Consider the following 22,166-nt stretch of genomic DNA (forward strand, 5'->3'; position numbering starts at 1 on the left):
TCTATCTTCTAGTTTCCTGTGCACCTGTGGACTCCGTTTCTTTCTTTTTTTCGGAAGCCTGCCCTGTATCAAAAGGGATTAGGTGCCACTACTACTACTACTACTACTAGAAACTCAAACTGATTTGCAGAGAAAACTAACATCATCATTTGTGTTATGCCTGTTATGCACATCCCAAATATATATATATATATTAAAAATAGCGTATTATTTAATTTTTAATGTCGCAGAATATAAGTGTATCATGCTCAAGGCTGTGTTTGTCGTGTTTGTCCCCTTTGAATCATCGCACACAGATGTCGCTAAACGTAATCCCATCTGCGCGTGCTGATTGGACGTTACAGATTGAAAGTTCTCCCGCCGCTTCTTCAAAGTGGCGTTTGAACTAGAACATTTAGTACTATTTATTTTGTGCCCGACATTGCAGTGATCAAAACAGCTTTGTGCGGTTGTCACAGGGCACATGACTACGATGCGACCTGCGTAAGTAGATACTTCTGCAACATTTATTCCATGTCTGTGAATGACATGAGGTCCGTTGCGCGTCTGTCACAGTAGGCGAGGCCTGTGAGTTCGTTGTTGTGACAGGCTGCGAAGAAGCTTTTACGAAAGTCAAACGTTTACGTTCCGACAGTGTTACGAAACATTTTTAGAATATTTAGGAGTGTCATGCACGACAGAGAATAGAGAGGAAACATAGGAACTTGTCACGTGAAATAAAATGGCTTACCTTATGTGGCGATTGCAACTAAAATTTCCCACTTTATTAGCTTTGCCGTCTTACACAGAATTGTTAAAATGCATGACAAAATGCCGTTAACGCAGACGAACTTTTCTATAATATTCATAGTTGAAACAATTGCGATTGTTAAATTGGAGGCAACCTGATGTTGTTTTGTCTGGACTGACTTCTGACATTGCTTCTCTCTGCTAGACGAGGGAAAACTCCAAAGAGGAAGCCAGCTCCAAAAAACAATGCAGTAAGCAAAGATCCCGTGGAAGTGTACTGTAGGCTACGACCGTTATACGACCAAAATGAAGTTCCAGTAATAAAGAGGCTGAACAGCAAAGTTGTCCAGTTTGAGCCTCTGGACACTGCACAATCAAAAGGACCAGCAAAGCAGGTAACGGTACATCTCTGCAATAGCAATTTGCTCTTGTCTATTACCAATGCTCTGATGGAAGACATGCCCATTGCAGTATCAGTACACGTTCAAGCATGTGTTTGATGCAAATGCATCCCAACAAGAAATATTCCAGGAAGTCGCACTACCATTGGTTGATGACCTTATTCATGGAAGACCAGGTATTTGTTTAAAGTGAAATGCGATTTGCATCGCTTCATGCCACCACCCTATGATATCCTGAAGGGATTCTTAACGTATACATGCTCTGTGTGCGGAGAGGCCACTAAACGTATCACAAACGTCAACCTACATGATGTTTATTAAGTATTACTATCTCCCTCAGGGTTGCTTTTTACGTATGGCATCACATCATCTGGGAAGACGTACACGATGACAGGCAGCCCACAGGATGGCGGGATTTTGCCACGAAGCCTCGATGTTGTTTTCAACTCTATTGGAAGTTTTCAAGCACACAAATATGTAAGTGATTTTTTTAAAAACCTAAATGCATGCTGAGATGTTTGTGCCCATCCACTGATGAAGCTCTGAAACAACGAGCAGGTGTTCAAGCCAGATAAGCTGAATGGATTTGACACCCAGACGTGGGCTGAAGCGGTGTTGGAACATCAGCGAGAATCACTTGCCCAAGCATCTAAAACTCCAAGAATCAAGAGGTATGTTACGTTTAGATGTGCCAGCCTTTACTCCGAAGTGTCATTAAACTGAAAGGGTGTCAAATCTAGGGAACTACCAGTAGGTAACCTACTAGTAATAAATAGAGCCTGAAGTTTTAGGGTTTTACCCGATTCTTCCCCGAATTTGCACCCCGAGTTGAAGGTTGACTCCTTAGGGTGAAACCCGATTTTTACCTGGTAAATTCCCCTCACTGGGATGTCTGCAGGAATGCACTAGCTTACTTGTTTGGCAGCAAATGCAGTTACATCACAGTTTGTTCACCCAAATTTGCATGAATTTAGTGCACATGTTGATTTACCTCAGTTTTACCCCCTGCATTTAGAAAAAAATATTTCCCGAAAACTTCAGGCTCTAGTAATAAAGAACTTTGTTTGTGTGAGACAGTCTGTTGGTTCTACACCAAACTTCAGTGAGGAGCATTCATAGCAAAAAGCATGTTGGTATCATTTCTGCTTAGCAAGCAGCTCTCCAGTGGTATATTATGATTCGGTGCACACCATTGATCGCCTTTGGGAAAGACAGAGCTCTTTCTTAACAAATAGAGTGTTACATGCCATCTCTACATCTTAATGGCAGTTCAGCGTTACCCTATGCAAGCAAGTGATATAAGATTACATTCCAGGAAAGATGACGGCGTCACCGACTGGACAACGCGCACATCTGACACTACAAAAATTGAAGATGTTGACCCTGACATGGCATACGCGGTATTTGTGTCGTACATCGAGATTTACAACAACTATGTCTACGACTTGTTGGATGACAATCCAATTGACCCCATCAAAAAGTATGGTTTCCCTCCTTGTGTCCAGTTGTGCCTAAATATGTCTTCCCCCTGCAACGTCAGGCAGCTGCAGTCGAGAATGCTCCGCGAGGACTCCAAGCGTTGCATGTACGCCTTTGGTGTCACCGAGGTGGAAGCAAAGAGCGCAGATGAAGCATTTGATGTCTGGTGCCGCGGCCAGAAAAGGAAACGTATCGCGCACACCACACTGAATGCAGAATCAAGCCGAAGTCACAGCATCTTCAACATTCGCCTAGTCCAATCGCCCTTGGATGCTGATGGCTCGGAGATCATGCTGGTATGTACAATTTACTGCTACGGAGGTTGCATTGCAACATGCACGGTGATCATGAACTTACAGTACGCATTATAAAAAGTAATGTCTGGACTGCCCATAGCAAGATAGGAGGAGACAGTGCTCCATTAATCTGTGTCATGCTTTGGGTTCCTTCCTGGGACAGCTTGGTCGTGCCTGGTATTATTTCTCTGAACTTGCTCGTACACTTTGCAGGACAAGAACTTTGTGACTATCAGTCAACTTTCCCTCGTTGATCTTGCGGGCAGTGAAAGGTCTGTAAGGACAGGCAGTACAGGGAATAGGATCAGGGAAGCAGGTAAGCTTTAGCGCAGATCCTAGTTTGTCTTACGTAGCGTATTGCCCCGCGTTACTTGGCATGGTGTTTTCATACTGGGGAGAACAGCATGCCACAAAACGCTGGTGAATTTACTGTTATGGTGAAGAACCAAACGCCACTGAAGGCTGCATTTCGAAGAAGATTAACTAGATGGCCAGCTGTTTGTAAGGCTTGGTCATAGGCACCATGCAATAGGATTGAGTAAATGCATCAGTTAACCTCAGGATGCTGTGACAAAGTGCTAGTGAAAACTGTGACGGATGGAGATGAAAGCCCTCGCGACAGGCAACATGACAATCCAGCTATAGGAACATCGTAGGCTGTGGATATACATCAGTGACAGAAACAAGAGAGACAGCATGGAGGACAGTGCAGATGCTCTTGCACAATGGCAAAAGGGCAAGGGTGCAGGCCAGCTGGTACATGGGTACTGGTACAAGGGGGCTACATGGGGGGTACATGGGGGCTGGTACAAGGGTTTGCTGTGTTCGAGAACGTGTCGTGTCGTCCCTCCTCTGTCCCTTTCTCGGGTTCCAAATTTTTTGCTCTTGCACAAAGTTACTCAGTTTTCTTCCTGCTTTATATTCTGAAGAGACTGGAAGAGTGCAAGACTGAATGAAAAGTCGAGATCAGCTAAGTGTGTGGTAACTGACACCTGTCTTCCATTCGGAACAGAAGGAACATGTCATCGGGATAAGAGCCACCAATATTTTAAATAGCTACAGTTTCTTTTGGGGAAACTCTCTGTTGGAAATATATTGGTGGCTCTTCCCCTGAGGACCTTCCCTTAGCATTTCCCCACCAGTTCACTGGATTGTCAGTCATTAAAAAAAAAGCAAAATCCACTGATATGGAGCAAGAGCTGTCAGCGTGGATATTGCTCTTTCATAAGATCGGGTTTCCAGTATGATAGAGGTATGTGCATGGCACATAATAAAAGAGTGAATCAAATCAAGCATCAAGCAGCTGGCTGAGGGGAAGGGGAATGAACGCAGTGGAGTTTCGTGCCCAAGTAGATCTCTTTTACTTGACTCCCCAAATTTTGTGGCATGCCAGCAAAATCCGGCTTTGGGAAGCCTGGACTCCCTTCATTATAATGCTGTGGAGGAGTATTCTTAAAAATTCTGGCGTTGAAACATACTACTGTACGTGTGCAGGAAATATCAACAACTCACTCATGTGCCTTCGGACATGCATCGAGATTCTCAGAGAAAACCAGGTGTCCCCGGATTCAAACAAGGTGTGTTGTCAGTCTGCAAGTTTTTGAACTGACTTTTTTGTGTTCTTTGTTCAATTCAGTACGGTAGTGTAAGTACACATTCCTGTTACATTTCTTCGCGCAGTTGACAGAGAAGCAAAAACTAGCCGTGTAGTATTTCTTCGGAGAAGTTCATTCATTTGTTTTTCTGGAGAAGGCCGCTCTTCCCTAAACTTAGAAGTTTGCGTTCTGAGGGAGAATCATATGGCATGGAACAAATGTGTGCTCTAAATCTGATGCATCACTCGATTAATTGTTCACAGGCAAATCAGATGAGCAGTCCAGCTACTTTGGTAAAGTCCCTGTAAAATTTGGCAAAGTTTCAATGCCTGACGCTGCACGGTACATAAATGACCACAGTGACCCTCGTTATCATCTCGCACAACACGATGCTTCCCCCAAGTTTATTCTGGATCTTTACATCACTTTTTACATCATCTTTACATCACTGGGTCTCAATGATCTTGACGTAATTGCTGTAATTCTAAACATCTGTGTCCTTTAGTGACAGCTTTGTAATAGAGGCTATGGCTGGGAAGCCTCTTTCCAGAATAGCTCTAGGGACATCTGCTGTAATGTTGTCACCGTTCTCATATGCATCTCCACGAAACAGATGGTACCATATCGTGATGCAAAGCTAACCCACCTGTTCAAGAACTTCTTTGAAGGAGAAGGGAAGGTGAAGATGGTAGTCTGCGTGAACCCACGAGCCGATGACTACGACGAGACATTCGTAAGTAACCGCAAGGGCTGCCTCGCGCATTGCGATCCTGACCACGCATAAACCGATGTTGAATGTTCGATTGTCAGCACGTGATGAAGTTTGCGGAGATGGCTCAGGAAGTCCTGATACCACGAGCAGCTCCCGTCACGCCTGTGCCAGTCCTCGGTCTTCGTTCGTGCCGACGGAGAAAGGAGCCGTTGCCTCGTGCTGACAGATTTGGTGGTTAGTGTGAACCACAAGCATTAGTAAAGTGTAATGCAGATACAAACCTATACTGTATTGCCAACTCACTTTTAGGGAGCTTGAAGGATCTCTCCTCGCAGCCCTTATTTGCCCCCGTACAAGAACCTGTTTTGCCGAACTATGTGGTGAGCGCCAAGTTGCATGAAGTCTTTAATCTACGTAGGGTATAGGTTCTCAAACTGCTTTCCCGGGTTCCAAGCAGCTTCTCAGCTTCACCCCCATCACGCTGCTGAAACTCACTTGGCTTACTAAAATGTTAGTGATGGCAATGTTGGCAGTGCCCAGTGTGGCGACGTCTCGTTCAATGCACACTTTTCTCTGTGGAATTTTGTGCACTTTCGTTAAATGCAAGCGCATGTGTCGCCTTCCTGTTGAACTATGAGTAAGTAGGTTCCTTGCGCTTTCCAAAAGTTGCTGAAGGTTCTTTGGGGTGAAAAAGTTTGAGAACCTATCTGTAGTAACCCCTAAGGAGGAGTAACGCTCAAGTATTTACTTTTAATTGATTCTAACTCGTGCAATATTTATTGCGGTATGCTTCCAGTTGACAATGGCTAGTGATGAGGACATGCTACCGAGGATGGTGGACTACCTTAACCAGCAAGTTGCACTGAAACAGGCTCGAGACAAGGCACTAGAACAGAAAAGTGGGTATTTATTTTAACGTAGGGGTAGATAGTTGTTGGAACCTATTTCACAATTTCAAACAATGACATTTAATTTTTAATTTTAATTTAATTTTGCATGTTGCAAAATTCTGTTCTGTACTACTACATAAAAATGGACCATGTGGAATGTATTTGTTGAATAATGTCCATGTCGTATTCCATAAGGATTTCAAGTTACTGTAAAGTTTGGAGAGACGTGTTTGGGAGATGGATTATGTGTGCTTTTTGAATGTTGCCAGCTCTCACAACAGAATACGTATAAATCTGAAAATACATGTATTTCATGCGAGAGTGTTCACAAGAGAGTGGTTATGGTGGGGAGCGAGCTTTCCCCTTAAATTGCTTGTCTGTATTGTTGAATGAAATGAAATATTAAACTAACTCGTGTTTTACAAAAATTGCAATAACAGTAGTTTTCTGTAGATTTGTACAATGATATTCCATACCCATGCACTTGTAGAGCACACTGTGTACCATTACATGGTTAACCTGTATGTTCGCAGGAGAGGACCTGCGGAAGGCTATAGTGCAACTTGAGGAAGAACGCAATGTGCTCAAGGAGGTAGGCTTCAAATCACGAGTAATTTGTTTGCTCGAGTTAACTGTATCTCTATTTAATCACATAGTACTAAGCATTTTAAAGAGCATGAATGAAAAGCACTGTATCCTCACTTTCTTTCTGGTTCTGTGCAGCAACAAAGAGCTGTGCGAATGGACCTGAAAGCACGGGAACAGCAAGTCATCCTTCTGGAAAAGAAGCTGTCCAATTCAGATTCTGCAGTCCAGGGTCTCACTTTGGAGTTGGAGGCTGTGCAAAGAGAAAAGAGGGCCCTCGAGCAACAGGTGAAGAGCTGTCGTGAATATGTGACGCTATGTCGATGTATATATGTACATTAGTGGCTGTATTATCCACTCACTCAACTGCTTTTCCTTACAAGCTGCGAGAGAAGGAGATGCTTCTCAATAAGGGGGCAATGGAGAAGGAGCATATGCGAACTGAAATGGAAGACTGCATTGCCCTGGAAAGGAACAAAATGAGGAGGCTTATGGTATGTTGTTCTACTGGGACTTTACAAACTGTGAATTGTGCTCGATAATAGTGTACAAGTAGTGCAGTATGCTTTTGTTCATTCTAACAATTTTTTATGAATATGGAAAATGGAATATGGAAATTTTCTCCAGTTGCATTAGATTAACTTGTAGATGGAGGTGGTCGTACTGTGGCCAACATAATATTGGCGTGGCTTTTATTGAAGATTATATCAACAGTGTGTTTTGCAACCTTGCAATTATAAATGTTAGCACTAAGTGATGTGCACTGAATTGTGAAGGTCACTGTTTCAACGTTTTTACCCTCCGATTTCCACCAACCTGTCTCCCTCTTTTCAATGTTCCACCGAAAACCTGCTTTTCCACATCATGCCCTATGATGTTGCCCTATTTTACATCTCTTGAAATAGAGCCAGAATTTTGCCTTGAGGTTTTCAGAACACTTAAAACCCCAAAACACAGCAGTCTACTATATACTCATATAGTAAAGCCTGTGCAAGTGGAGAAATGTGCTCAGCTTCTTATTGTATCCAGCATTTATCTGATTTGGATTTCTTTTCTCAGGGTTGTAACATAGCAGTCCAGAATAAGCTTTACCTAAGGTTCGGTGTTGCATAAAGTTAGCGTTCCTGCAAGTGAAAGTGCACTAAGAAACACTTCTTTTTATACTTGGAGACATGCATGCTCAGGACTCTGAAAATCTAATCCATGTTGTGTGTACAAATGCGACGCGACATTTTATTTAATTACGTCAAGGAACGCCATTGGGACTTCATTTATCATTTAGGGACAAAGACATAACCCGAATCTGCTTCTGTGTAATTGCATGCAGAATTTCTGGCAAAATTTCAGGACCACTTGCTCGCTGATAAACAAGCCGAATTGGAGTCTAAGGTCTGTGTAACACAAGAAAAGTTCCGCCTGCTGAGAGAGATCCTGAATACGGCAGACTGGGACCTACTCAGTGGTGGTGACAACAATGGAAGAGATGGCCCGACGAAGCCTACGGAGGGTCGCAGAACAAGGTCTCAGTCCAGTGAGTCACACTAAAAACTGGCACTGTATGGCTGCGCATGTATGACTAGTTACTAAGGATTTTAGAACTGTACCTGGCATTTTTAAAATCTATACAGCTCTGTTTAAAAGTGAGTGGTGACAGTCTGCATAAGGAACCCTGTTAGAGTGATTTTTTTATACTGTATATATTTTTCTTTTAAGCAGATGTAGATTGGTTGAGATGCTTTGAACTTGCATGGTTAAATTTTAGCATATTTTACATAAACTGTACATGACTGTATGTGGCTCTTTAGAAATACATTTTATTTGATTGCTCACCGTAATCATGAATCCCTCAGGAGCGCAAATTTTATAATGTGAGAGCGGACTGGAGCAGCACTTTACTGAAACATGTGCTGAGGTGTACATATTAATTTTGGTGCTGAGATTTATTCATGCCATTCTTTTAAGGCCCTCCAAAGGCATATGATTGCAACCAGAATTGGCCATTAGGGGCACTCCTGTGATACATTCTGCAAATATTTTGTAGTTTTAGACTTTTATATGTGGGGACCTCAGAATTCTGATTAGTTCTGCTCTGATTTCCTCCAATAAAGTTTGCAAGTGTGTGTGAGAGCAAAGGTGCAGGGACTGTTACCTGTACCAAAGATGTCTAATGACCAGTAATCTTTGAATGTAAGAAACTGCCACATGCGAGTACTTTACAATGCTGCGCATGGCGGTGGGCAGGATGTGAAGCAAATATTACTTAGCACATGGGTTGTCTGTGTGATGGTGCTTTTCTTATTTTAAATGCTTTGCAGACAATGTGGTTGCATCTGCTTACTTTGCATTTCTGTTATAAATCTCGGTGCTTTTGAGCTTCACGATGTTCCTCAATGTGTGAGGTATCTACTGTGCTGGGGGATCTCACAGTGGCACGATTGTTGGCTTACTTGTGCTCAGCTTTTGATCAAAGGCAGATGTGTGCACTTAACATCTTTCAAGGTGCAAGTCAGGTTTTGACCTTTACCCATTCAGAACTTTCCATGAATAAGCGGATAAACAACCATAAAACATTGGCTGTGCCAACATACCATTAAGCCTTCCCATCCATTTGGACCACCTGTACATTGCCCATCCTACTCTACTAAAGTCTTCAGTGTGTTCATCTGATGGAGGAAGGCTCTACATATGACAGCTCCTCTCCAGGCTCCCTGACACTTTCCTCTAGCTGGTGACCAACACTTTAAATGTTCTCGCTTCTGGTTTTGTTGCTGCTCGCCCTGGTGGTTCCTGAACTTGTCTGTGGTCTGCTCTTTCCCAACACTGCTCAGCTGCTAACTACTGGCAGTCCTTCGACTTTCTTTGACTCTTTTGTTGCTACAGGATTATGGCTGAACCACAAAAATTTCACATACTTGCATGTATTTACTCGCACAATTAAAGCACTTTTTTTTAGACACACACGGTGGTGTTAATTGTGCAGATAAAGAAACTGGATGTCTATGCTCTAAGAACACTTGGTCAAATTTGGGTGGTCACTTCGTGGAAACGTGGCCTAGCGGTAGAAAATTGCTAGTCTGGCGCCCACACTGGATTACGGGACCGTTGTCACCCGAACATGAGTGCCAGGAATCTAGCGGTTTTAGTCGCTTCTTCGCTTCTATCGCACTAAGGGCATTGCACGACTTCGGGTTTTGTTGTCAGCCCAAGAGCCCATGGCCCAAAAGCCACACAAATATGTGAGATGGCTGCTCTTTGACCAAGCAAACATGACTGCTCAGCATCTAGGAAAAAAGTTGTCACAAATCAAGGTGTCTTTAAGCTATCTAGACTAGAATGATGAACTCAGTGTTGTAGAAGCAGTCTCTCTTTCTCTCTTTTTTATTGTGTTCCACTATCGAATCCAAACAAAGTCGTCGAATGTGCTCTCTAACAGGTTTGTTGACAGGAGCAGCAAGCAGTTGCCTTGCACACTAATAGCACTGGAATCACTAGAATTCAGTAGGGCAATCAAGTTACATCTCTTAAGACTGGCATGACAAAATTCTCTCAAAGTGTCATCCTACTTCTAGGAAACTGAAAGTGACTAACAAGAACTAACATGTATTTGCCAGAGCTGCAATTACTTGGCACATTGGTCATTTGTCCTTCTCATCCAATGGTTTCACCTCTGGCATAGCCTTCCTATTCGAGATTATGCGCGTTCGCCAGGGCTTGTACACTTGCTCACATTGCAATGGATTGCCTCGTGTTTCGCGGGCCTGCTGCTAAAATTGCAGTGCCAGCTAGTTACCTGACCCTGACAAAGCTCAAAACAGTCACAAATTTTCGAAGGACAGATAAGGAGCTGCCCAGCAACTTATTCACTACTTCGGTTTGACTAGTTGCTGTTGAGACATTGTGAAGAAGAAACTGGCAATGAGTATGGCGTTTGGCAGGAGCTTCCAACTTTCGATCGGGTGTTTGTATCCTGTCTTGTCCGAACCTGATGAGGCCAATGCTGCAATAGAATTATGTGCCTTCAGCACACCTTTTAGGAAAAGAATGACCAGCTCGTATGGCGTAGTGATCAAGGATGATCGCCTTCCATGCCGAGACTGGGAGGTGGCGTGGGGCTGTGCTCTGTGGGGTTTTCCGCCACAGTTCCCCCTCCAGTTGGTCCCGGGTGCACACTAAACCTCCCTCTGTCTCCCACTACTTCCTTCTAGCCCCTCTGCTGACACCTGACCATGCCCGTACGCCGCTGTTAGCAGCTGCTTAGTTGCTTTGCAGCACTAACACGGAACTAAAAAAGAAAAAGTGATACAGTGACAAAATATGCATGCTATAAGCATTGATACGCGAGTTTTGCATAAAGCCAAGGAGCCCGGTAAAATTTACGGCCACCGTGATAGAGAAGGCACCAAGTTAATGTGTTTTAACCATTTATAGTTTAGTAACTATAAGAAGTATTATTTGAGACATCTTTAAGTCTCTCCATGCTAATTACATAGATTTGAACATTCTGTGGCTTATCTGTAATTCGTAAAGTACTGTTGAATTCCAATGGGACTCCACAGGGGAGCGTCCCGTCACATGACCGCGCACAGCTCTCACTGGATAACAAGTACAGCCTGAAGTTTTAGGGTTTAACCCGATTCTTCCCCGAATTGAAGGTTGCCTCTTTAGGGTGAAACCCGATTTTTACTTAGCGAATTGCCCTCACTGAGACGTCTGTAGGAATGCACACTAACTTGTTTGGCAGCAAACACAGTTACATCCCCATTTGTACCGAAACAGTTCCGTTAGTTTGAGTAACTGAGCCCGATTTCTCCCCAAATTTAGCGTACTGGAAGTCTTTTCACCCGAATTTGCATGAATTTAGAGCATACGTTTACTTACCCGATTTTTACTCCCCGAATTTAGAAGAAAAAAAATTTCCCGAAAACTTGAGGCTCTAATTAACAAGGCATAGGCGCAACGCCTGCAATGGGAGCTTCCATCATGTTAGCGAAAGCGAACGCATGGAATGCAGCAGGAACCGCAAGCATGTGATGGAGTTTCTGTCAAATCTGCCGATGTTCGAGGAGCAGTTGGCGCTGCTCCGTGGAGCAATCTCTGCTCCTAAGGTCGTGCAAGAGCTGCCATTGGGCTCTACTCCCAACCTGCCAATAGAGCATAATTGCTCCAAGCAGAGCAGCCAGACTTGCCCCGGAAGTGCTCCCTATATGCCATTCCAATTCAACATTATATGTAAACCTTGCCTCATTATCCTCTGTTCCTCTTTCCTTGCGTTTAGAGGCTTCACCAGGTTCATCTGAAGTGACACTGTCAACAGCAGTTTCGGAACCGAAGATCTACGCCTCTGAAAATACCAAGGTGAGGCCAAATATCGAGACCTCTTCCCTGGAATGCTGTTATAGTGTGGCACACTGAAACTTTGAACCAACTAAGCTGAGCGTCCTTGTAGTTCTGTGCTCCATGGCTAGTTATTATAAGTAGTTGTTATATGTACAGCAGACCTAGGGCCCTGTATTTTCGGGTTTTATGGTTTTTGGAAATCGTGGGGTAAAAATCTGGTATTGTTTCAAGAGCCATAAAACAGGGTAAAATCAGGTGATATTGGATGGAAAACTAAAAAGAAAGCACTCTTCGCATTTTAGATAACAGAAGATACGGAACAGCTGTGCTGAACATCCAGTGCTCAGTGTCCTCCAGCGCCTGTTTTGGTGGCTGAATTGGCAATTTGCCATGTTCATTCTTTTTTCTTTCTTTTTTTGCCTTGAATGATGATGCAAATCGGGGGGGGGGGGGGGTAAAAACGGGTTTTACCCTAAAACGCAGGGCTATAAGTATGCCCAGTTTTCTGTGTGCACCTTTTAACCTTTTTCCTCTATTCAGGGCATACCAGTTTGCAATCCACGTCACAGGCGATCAAAGTCCAGTGGAGGGGAACTGTGGGTAGACCATAGGCCTCCTGGGAATGTGGAATTAGGTATATAGGGCATGCCCTTCTAAACATAGTGACCAGTGGTCAGACAGTGATAGATATTGACTATCCAAGTTGCGGCATGTGATTCATCCTGACTATTATCCTGAAGGAACAGTCATGCAGCCAGTGATGAAGAAGCGCAAGTCTGTTGGCAAGCTGGATGTAAAGGATGTCACCAAGAGGGCCTCAAAGTATGTTTTGACGCACCAAGAACAAGACGCTTCGGGAGATATTGAGACGCAGCTTTACAAGGTAATTCAAGGAAGAACACACATCTGTTCTTCAAAGAGCAGGAGGAGTGTGCAAATAAGTCGTGAAATTTTTTTTCAAATCAAATATTTATTTCAAAAATGAACGCCAAACCAAAATTATGGTTGTACAAGATTGAATCAGCTTATAGCATAATAAAATAGCAGGATAACTTATCTTTGCCCTGTCCCTTGGAAAATATAAAAACGGGAAACAGTGGGCGATTCCGCAGATACTGAAATATGCGAAGAACACCCCACTAGAGCATGTGGTGGTGCCCCACTTCTGTCTGCTTGTGGTGCTTTTATGTTCTACATTCTTTGTAAATGTAGATTGGCTTCTTCTTTCAATATAGGGAGATGTTATCCCATCAATTGGTGGAGGAGCACAGGTCATCTTCAATGATGTCGAAACAGTCAGACAGGCAACTCCGATATCGACACGACTCAGGTTTGTACCGGCATTAACTTGCTCGTGATCACCATAAACCTTGCCCGTTCCCCAGTTTGTTGGTGCCCTAGGTCGTGCATAAGCTATGAACGGCACACTGAAGCATTTTCATCCATTTTCATGCCATCCAGAACCTTGGGTAGTGCATAATGTAAAACCCTGAGACTAGGGAACACGAAAGGACAGACACAAACACGAAGTCTCAAGATTTCCCTTCCCTCTGGTTGTACAGTCGGACCTCGTTTTATGAACCCTCGATATACGAATTCCCTCGATATACGAATTCCCTCAACTTACGAACGGCTCCACAGGGAACGAAACTTTTTGCGTGTATTTTGACCTCGTTTTACGAACCCTCGATATCCGAACTATGAACGGATTATTAGGGAACGGACCCAAAGTAGCCAAGCCATTCTGACCTCGATATACGAACGGGCGTTATGAACGTACAGAGGACAGGCCAATGGACCGGAGGATAATGAAAGTTCCTCAGTACATGCTGCCAAGGTCAAACATGCAATGTCCCAACGCCACTACGTTCCACAAACATGATTCACCATTTCCTGAAAGAATAATTCCGGAGTTTACAGCCGAACGGTGTGAGTTTGGACCAGGTCTCCGAGATGGGAACATCTTGCCATTCCAAGAGAAGGCATTCAGTCCTGACAGCCGGTGACAAGCGTGATATTTGCCGTTGGAAACAGTCTCATCCGCGCGCGATACGGTACTTTGAGGACCGGGTGGATGAGTCAAGTGTCAGACTTCTGTCATATCTTCTAAACAGGATAGACCCTGCTGAAAGTATGGTGCAGAGCAGAATTACGCAGTGTCTTCAAAAATAAAAATTATTCAAATCAATTTCCCGTGGCTTTGTGAGGTATTTGTGCACTGCACACCTCGGACCTCGACTTACGAATACTTCAATTTACGAACCATTTTCTGAGAAACGAAGGGTGTTCGTAAAGCGAGGTTTGACTGTATATAATTCTTGTATGCGAAGTAAAATTTTCAGCTGTGTTTGAGACTTCGTGTTTGTGTCTGTCCTTTCGTGTTCCCTAGTCTCAGGGTTTTACATTACGCATCATCTTCACCAGCTCGCTCGCTTCCTAGCCGTTTTTTCTTGGGTAGATTATTTTATAATCCAAGACGCAGCTGACATGCAGCTAACAGTACTAGTTGTTGGTCAGAAACGTCTGTCAGAGGACAGCTCTTCCGAAATCGTCCTCGAGCCTATAGCCCGACTGTTGTAAAAGACTTCAATACTGGGAGCAAGCTTGACATGGGAGACAAGACAATTATCTCGGTGTGTTTACAAGTGAAACACTTGGCAGGTTTCGAAGGAACAAAGAAAGCCCGTGAATAGAGCCTGGTACAGAGCAGAGATCGTGGGCTCCAACAGGGTTGTGAGGCAAGCCGACTCCGAAGCCAGCAGCCCCGAAAAGGCACATTCTACGGCGAAGCCTCGAGAGGCTCAAGAGCAAGTGAGCAATGCTACAGGGCGTCATGTTCACTGAAAATGAAGTTCAGGAGGACTTCAACCTCGACAGAACTGATGTAGTTGAAGAAAGTGGAGGAAACGTGAAAGACACGTTCACTCAACCAGCAGGAAATCTGTCCGAAGACGAATGTGGTTGGTTCATCACGGTGAGCCTCTCAGACAAGTGGTTTACATCAGAATCGACATCTTGGTGTCCGAAGACTTCTCCATCGGTGGGAGCAGCTCCAGAAGTGTCCAGATGGACTTTCCCTAGTGTCGAGGGAGTGAAGCAGGTCCCCTTGTTTGTGAAACGAGAGCAGCGCAGAGGAAATTCATGATGGCGAGAAACAGAGGCTGGAGGGCGTGAAGCAATAAAGCTGTGGTGACCGCCGCCGAGGTCGGTTCAGTTGACGCCGACGCCGCAGCATGCCCCAACACCTTATTTTCAGGAGAGCCACTAACAAGTGATTTGAGATATAAACCTGGACAGCCCGATTGCGTCACCTCCTCAGGATGACATCCACAGAAGCACTAATGTCCAGGGGGGTTCTATGTGGGCTTTACGTGGGTGAGGAGGGTTGCCCTCGTTTCCTTTTCTCAAATGCGCTACCAAAGATACCATTTTCAAGAAGACCATAGATGCCATATGGTGTACCATGATTCGAGATACCTATTCGGGGGGAGGGGGTTTGGATCCCCCCACGGCAGTGCTCCCAGTAGCCTACGAGAACCACAAACGCCAGCCACTTTTGGTGCCCCTTTAATGTGCCTTCCCCACCATCCCACAGTGGATTATGTCACAGTTTACAGTCCAGTCTCTCCATCATTTTTTGAAACTATAAAACACTCATTTGGTTAAAATATGATATATACCTGTTCAAATATAGGCTGTAAAGAATGACTAGGGCTCTTCGTTTTCGGGTTAAACCCGATTTTTCACGATAGCCCCCCCGCCCCGAACAAGTTTTCAAGAATTCGGGTAAAACCAGATATCTACCCGAAATCTTCGCGGTCCTTCAACTTGTCATTCTCGGTAAACCGTCAGTAAAGTGAATCATAATATCAGCAAAGACAGCTATTTGTGACAACCTATTTGTCTTTTTTCTATAATCCCCTCCTGCATGAGTGAAAAACGAGCTTTTGTGGGGCTCGAGCAAGTGTTTGAACATGGCAGTCATTCACTGCCCCAGTTACGAGCGGAAATATAAAGATTCCTGTTTCTCCTCCACGTGTTGGAGCAATGGCTTGTTTCATATGCCTTTCGTTTCACCAGAAAATTCCCCAGTGACATATCAAATAGTGATCGTAGCGCCCGATTTCTCCCCAAATGCTCGTGTGCAAATAGCGCCCGATTTTTACCCCCCAATTTTGAAAAATCATAGAACCCGAAAACGAAGAACCCTAAGAATGACCTATACTATGAGGGTGGTTCAATAAATAACCTTAGGACATTACCGTAATTTCACGTGTATTAGCCGCACAGCAGATAAGCCGCGGGCAATACGAGGTGACTGATTTGTGCAACAAAGGAGACCACAGAGAAGGCCATAAACCCTGTGGTCCATACTCCGGGGTCGGGATGGGGTACAACAAAGGAAATCAGTTCTAGTGTTCTAGTTGTAGTGTAGCGCTTTGGGGTTGTACCATAGAGGGACAAAGGTCGGTCATCCATTTTTTTTTTTTTTTTCTTACGAGTGCAGGGGTGAGACCCTTTGACATCCACCATCAGGTGAGGGCACAGTATGATGTTGCCCGCATTTCACTACACGTTTCGCTACAACAAGTGTATAAATGAGCGTGTCAATAAACTGTTTAAGGTTGCTTACAGAGCCACTCTCGTAATAGGTAACCAAGCTGTAGTATAATTGAAAATTACATTTTGAGATTCCCTGTTGCAGAGCATTCCTCTAAGAGTAAGCACGAGCATTTTCATAGGCTAGAGTTCGAGGTGGTGATATATTGTGGACACTTTTTGTATTTTTACAGGAAGAGGAGCAGCGGAGGGCAGGCTCTTTCAAGTGAAGACGTTGAGGCGAAAGTAATTGCTCCTTTCATTACGTTTGCATTGTATCGCGCATATTCGACAGCCTAACTTGTTCTGTTTACTTTGTTAATTTCTTCGGCTGCTGAATGCGAAATCTTTTTTCTTTATTGCAACATAACAACGTGTGCTTTTATTGACTGTATCTATATGTTGCACATCGATTGCATACTGTGCTTAAGCACTTAAAAAGCAAAACTTCTCCTATTCTTGAATCTTGAAAATGCTTTGCATCTTCATGATCAAACACTAAGACCTCATTTCCAATTATCATACTAATCTCTCTTACAGTGTTCCGTATCTATTGAAGGCCATCCCTACCCTTCGCTTATCAAGTAGGTTCAGATGTGCAAGCATTAGTTATGCAATTCCTTATGAATACAATTTTTAAATGGACTCTTGATTTCTTTTTCAGACGTTCCAAGGTTTGAATGGGAAGACAGCTTCTGTTGCATATTCTCCTGGGTCATTGTGTGTTTTTAATCCTCGCAGAGCTTTCATAATTTTAATAAATATTTTAAACATGAAGCTTCCTGCGCTCATCAGACTGATGAAGTTTGATTTTCTGTAATGTCTTTCCTTTGGCATATGTCACGAGAGTAGCATTTCCTTCTACCCAGGGGCAATTTTCCCTTGCACATTCGGGTTGACTGTTGCAACAGTTCACTGTGATTACATGATTATGGAGAACATGATGTAATTAGAAGTGAGAGAAAGGCTGGTTATGCTTGTGTAATGTAGCGTGATAGGTAATAAACTTTTTTTATTGTACTTTTGAAAGGTAGCAAGACTCCATGGTTGGGAATGTTCTGGTCCTGTAAAATGTCAGTTTTGCAGTTCATTTGTTGTGTTAAAGCCCCAGGTCATATCTCTCTTTCTCTTCCGAAATTGGAGGGGATAATCAGTGACTAAACCAAGATAACAAGAAAATGAGCGCGCTGTTCCAACCTGCCTTCAGTCGCGAGTCCGCGCTTCTATAGTCTGCTTATCTATCGCGGAATGATAGAGCAGAGTCTTCTGACTGTCCAGAAAGATAAAAATGTGCCAGCGCCGTGCTCGAAAGCATTTCAGTTCAGGAAGGTCCTCCTCCAGCATGTGCCCACCGCGAGATATGCCTCCTTTCATTATTTCGGATGGGACATGAACTGGCCACACCGGTACAGGCGGAGAGTGGAACATGCTTGAAAAATAAAATGAATGAGAAAGAGCGACAATTGAGCAAGGAAATAAATGTTTCGATAAGGTGACCCCTGGGCTCATTTAAACTCTGTCTTTGAGCATTCTTTGTGATGGATAGAATGACGGTCACGGCTACTCAGTGATTTATCCAGACCCCACCCCAAAATCTGGAGGAAACCCCCCTAAAATTTTGTGAGATTGCACAATATTTCGTCAAAAGCATGTAAATACACCCCCTTGCGGAGCCCAACCCCCCCTCAAGGACGAAATTCCGGGTAAACCGATGCGGCTATTCTCAATAGGTATCCTATTTCTAATGAATTCGTTACCGCGGAATGACCGCTTGAGACCATAAAGTATGAGAAGTTGGGGACAGCAAGCACGCGACACGAGTAAAATATGTGCAACGCAGAGATGGCTTGAAGATGGCGTGAAGGCTTAGGAAGGAATGCGTCCCCTCGTCATGATCTCGGGCACTTCCCTTCCTAGGTTCCTCAACTTCCTTGTCGACGCGTGCGCTTAGTGTCCTGTGTTGGAAAATAGACACCTTCGATAAACACGACACGATAAACACTGAGAATGCGACAAGCGTACGTTCAAGCACGTTCTAGTCCACGTCGGTACCGCCAATAATGATAATCCGAAATAATGACAAGAGGAATCTCGTGGTGGTCGCATGCAGGAAAATGACCTTTCCTGCACTGAAATGCTTTCAGTCCTTCGAGCACTTTGCTGGCACATTTTTCATCTTTCCGAACGGGGAGAAGATTCTGCTCTGGACGCGCGACCACAGGCGGGCAGGGACAGCGCGCTTAGTTTCTCGTTACTTTGGTTTCGTCACTGATCATCCTCTCCCATTTCGAAGCCAATAAAATTTTCCTTACCAACTGAAGAGAAAATCTGACCTGGGGCTTTAAAACGAGACAAACTCGTTGCAGCACGGTTACGCAAAACATACTAGCTGAGGCACCAAAGCCAGTGGAGGTGATTCTGACAGACTTTATGGTCTTACATCTTATGGTCTTGTGCTACGAAAATTTATTACAGTCACCGTCCGTCAGCGCTGGTGCTCTGGTTCCGTCAAAATAATTAATTTTTCGATGAGGGGGGGAAGGTGTCCGGTAATTCGAATACAAGAACGTGCACAACAACGTATTCGAACGAGATTGCCTACGCGTCGTCCCGAAAGCGTCAGACCGCGCGTGGCATTATGCAAGAGGAACAAGGAACTTATCACCGTAACAGATCGCGCGCGAATGCGCTGAACGATGCTGCTCTGCTCGTGGTTGGCAAAGCAAGAAGCCTCCCTGCTGAGATGCTTTCGTCGACCGTTCGTATTGACAATACAGCAAAAAAAAAAAAAAAAAAAAGAAGCGTGGATGGCAGCCGATATGTTCTCAAATTGGGTATAGGTGACAACGTTCGGGTTCGCGACGCAAATGTCGATTGAGCCGCTGCCGAAGACACGAATGCTAAGCGCGTATAACAGATTATTCAGTAACTGAGATGTTTGGATGCTTGCCTGTTCGAAACGTTGACCCCCCCGTAAATACATCTTTTAGAATGAAGGAGCCTCTTTCCGGCGTCGGGTGACCGCAAACGTGCAGCGAGGCCTAGCGCCGGTGCAACCGACGCATTAAGCACTCGTTCAGAGCAGCTCACCAAACTTCAGAACAGATTTTCGCGCACTTTCGAGTTCGAATTAACGGCATGGCACTTTTAAGCCGATTGTAGCTGGCACAAAACAGTCAATGCGTGAATAGGGTCCTGTTCGCCCTCTACTTCTCTTTACCACTCCACCCTTCTCATTTACATGTTTTGTATTTGTTCGCACATTTAGACATTGGTCAATCGAATTCGTCAACTGCAGTTGGGACTTATGGGAGCGTGGAAGGCACTTCGAACCAGAGAGTCGAACCGAAAATGTTTTCGATTCGGGTTCGGGTTCGACCGTAAGTGTTCAGCGCGGTTGACGAGCCGATTCAATGATATAAACACTTACCGCCATGTCGCTGCAGGGGAAATTAGCAGCGGTGCGTGTCATTGCACCACAACATTATTGTTCTATTTAATTTTACATGGTGGACTAGGACTGGATAATTGCAATGCTCATGGGGGGAGTTTTTTGGATAGTTTAGCGCGGATAGGGCGGAGGACGAGGAACATGCATTACTACATGAGATGTTCTCCTCACCACAGTTTGCTGTCAATTGGAATGATATCACATTGCATCTGAGAGCTTGAGAACAGGGGCAGTGCCATTATTTGAAACTTTGCTTGTAATTTAATCTAAGTGAAAAGCGTACGGACTATAAAGTATGAGAAGTCGGGGACAGCAAACACGCGACACAAGCAGCACGAGTAAAGTATGTGCAACGCAGAGATGAAGGCTTAGGAGGGAACGCGTCCTACTAACGAGCGCAAGGGAATCTACTGATGCTGTGTGCCGACGAAAACCTGACATTTCTTGCGGGAAGAAGCAGCGATATTCGAGCCACCACTCCAGTCTGGCGAGTACCATGCGCTCCATTAACTGGCCAAGGCAGCTAGTCAGGCTCAGTCACTGATCTAAAGGAGAAGAGCTGTGATGGCGATTTACCTGGCTCCAACAGCGGAATAACACGTGCGCGCTTCTGTCAGATACTTTCACTGACCTCAATGACTCATTAACTACCTCCAGCAGATACTTCAGACATTTCTGGTCGAGGTTGCGGAGAGCCCTATGTGACGTTATCCGGAGCTGGAGAGGACCGAACCCGAGACTGTAGTAGTGCACTTCGGAACTCGGCTAGCGAGAATAAGTCAATATCCAGGTCCGGGTTATTGACTGTTTCTGGGGACATCACTGCTTGCCTGCCTATATGCTCTTTTATCAGTGTACCATGAGCACATGCTACTAACATTCTCACCAGGGTGAATCCAAATAGTTTCATTGGTTATTATGGTGGTGCAATAGCAATGTAAGTTAGATTTAGGACAGCTTTGTTCACGACATTGTATGGTATGGTGTTGCACGGTATGATTATGGTATGGTGCCGATGGCGTATACTCCGCCTTCTTAGCTTCCTTGCTGCGTCGTCGCTTTAATTTGGTCCATGTGTCGTTTACACAGAAAAGAACTGTCATAAAATGCCCTTCGGCTGCCATCCGTCACATGCAAGGATCAGTCATGTTTGAAACACAAGTACGTAAATGATACCAACAGAAATAAGCATCAGCTTTGTGTTCATACTTCAACATTTATTTCAGTTATTCAGAAGAAGCTCTCGTTCTCCCCAATTGATTCCAGATCCGCATAATTCTAGAGACAAGCATAAATGCGCACTGAAGGAGTTTCAGTCCTACCCGAGAACATTACGTGAATGGAACAGCCTCCCGGCCGCTGTTGTTAATCAAGGTGATATGCATCGTTTTGTGACTCCTAGAATTTGTATTATAATCCTGCCACCTGTAACTGCCCACTGTGTGGATCAACAGTATCTCAAATAAAGTACGCATTCCGTTTGTATAGCATACTATAGTGAGCATTTCATAGTACACAAATATACTATGTTCTGTTGAATTTCTCGAAATAAACTGTGGTAGTTATGAAGACTGCCATTGGTCTTGCATGGAGTCCATATCCGCGGTCACAGTGGCGTAGCCAGAAAAATATATCGGGAGGGGGGGGGGATATGTTTATTATCAAAAAAGAAAGATAAGGTCAGCCAGACAGAGGTCGGCTTGCTATTCAAAAAAGAAAAATAAAGGAAAATGGAGGGGTGAATGTGAATGACTTATCATTGTCTTCGTCAAGAACATTATTTGTACAAGGTTTATGCCCCTAATTCGTAAGTATAATCAGCACATAATGCTTGTTGTGAGAATTTAGTTACTAGTTGTAACCGTCACACTAATTCATGTACTCTTGGTCAATTAGTCGCCCTGAACTTAAGCGTTGACGTCGATTGATCATCAATTTCAATTTATTTTGTCACTGTACGTTTTGTATGCGTGCATGTGCTCTTTCCTTTCTCTTGTAGTAACGTCCTGTAATAGCTGTCACTGACGAGTGGTAGAAGGGTAGTGCCTTAGTCAAGCAGCTTCGGGCTGCCTTTTGGCCGCCCGTGACATGT

The 22,166-nt window shown here is 44.2% G+C and overlaps 1 protein-coding gene across 2 annotated transcripts; it reads left to right on the forward strand.

Moving 5' to 3' along the window:
- The first annotated feature begins 299 nt into the window (after nt 1-299).
- On the forward strand, nt 300-17,400 carry LOC135385988 (kinesin-like protein KIF23). Of its 2 annotated transcripts, XM_064615661.1 has the most exons (24): nt 300-483; nt 935-1,124; nt 1,201-1,306; nt 1,471-1,607; nt 1,689-1,801; nt 2,446-2,610; nt 2,671-2,905; nt 3,119-3,221; nt 4,400-4,482; nt 5,114-5,233; nt 5,311-5,446; nt 5,522-5,592; nt 6,009-6,111; nt 6,636-6,694; nt 6,826-6,975; nt 7,071-7,181; nt 8,035-8,218; nt 11,963-12,042; nt 12,565-12,658; nt 12,765-12,907; nt 13,260-13,354; nt 16,818-16,869; nt 17,164-17,207; nt 17,288-17,400. In XM_064615661.1, the coding sequence occupies exons 1-24, from the start codon at nt 464-466 to the stop codon at nt 17,301-17,303; spliced, it is 2,610 nt and encodes an 869-aa protein (XP_064471731.1). In that variant the 5' UTR covers nt 300-463; the 3' UTR covers nt 17,304-17,400. The 2 variants fall into 2 exon arrangements, with proteins under 2 accessions (XP_064471731.1, XP_064471732.1); XM_064615662.1 differs by lacking the exons at nt 17,164-17,207; nt 17,288-17,400 and adding an exon at nt 16,730-16,744 and having other exon boundaries at nt 301-483.
- The last annotated feature ends 4,766 nt before the right edge of the window (nt 17,401-22,166 follow it).

The sequence above is a fragment of the Ornithodoros turicata genome, chromosome 2 (assembly GCF_037126465.1).
Source record: "Ornithodoros turicata isolate Travis chromosome 2, ASM3712646v1, whole genome shotgun sequence".
NCBI classification, from domain to species: domain Eukaryota; kingdom Metazoa; phylum Arthropoda; class Arachnida; order Ixodida; family Argasidae; genus Ornithodoros; species Ornithodoros turicata.

Bases quoted from the DNA above. Each gene is read 5' to 3' on its own strand.
- LOC135385988 (XM_064615661.1), top strand. From the start codon at position 464: ATGACTACGATGCGACCTGC. The intron at 1,307-1,470 runs GTATTTGTTTAA...TATCTCCCTCAG, and splicing joins CCTTATTCATGGAAGACCAG to GGTTGCTTTTTACGTATGGC. The intron at 2,906-3,118 runs GTATGTACAATT...TACACTTTGCAG, and splicing joins ATGGCTCGGAGATCATGCTG to GACAAGAACTTTGTGACTAT.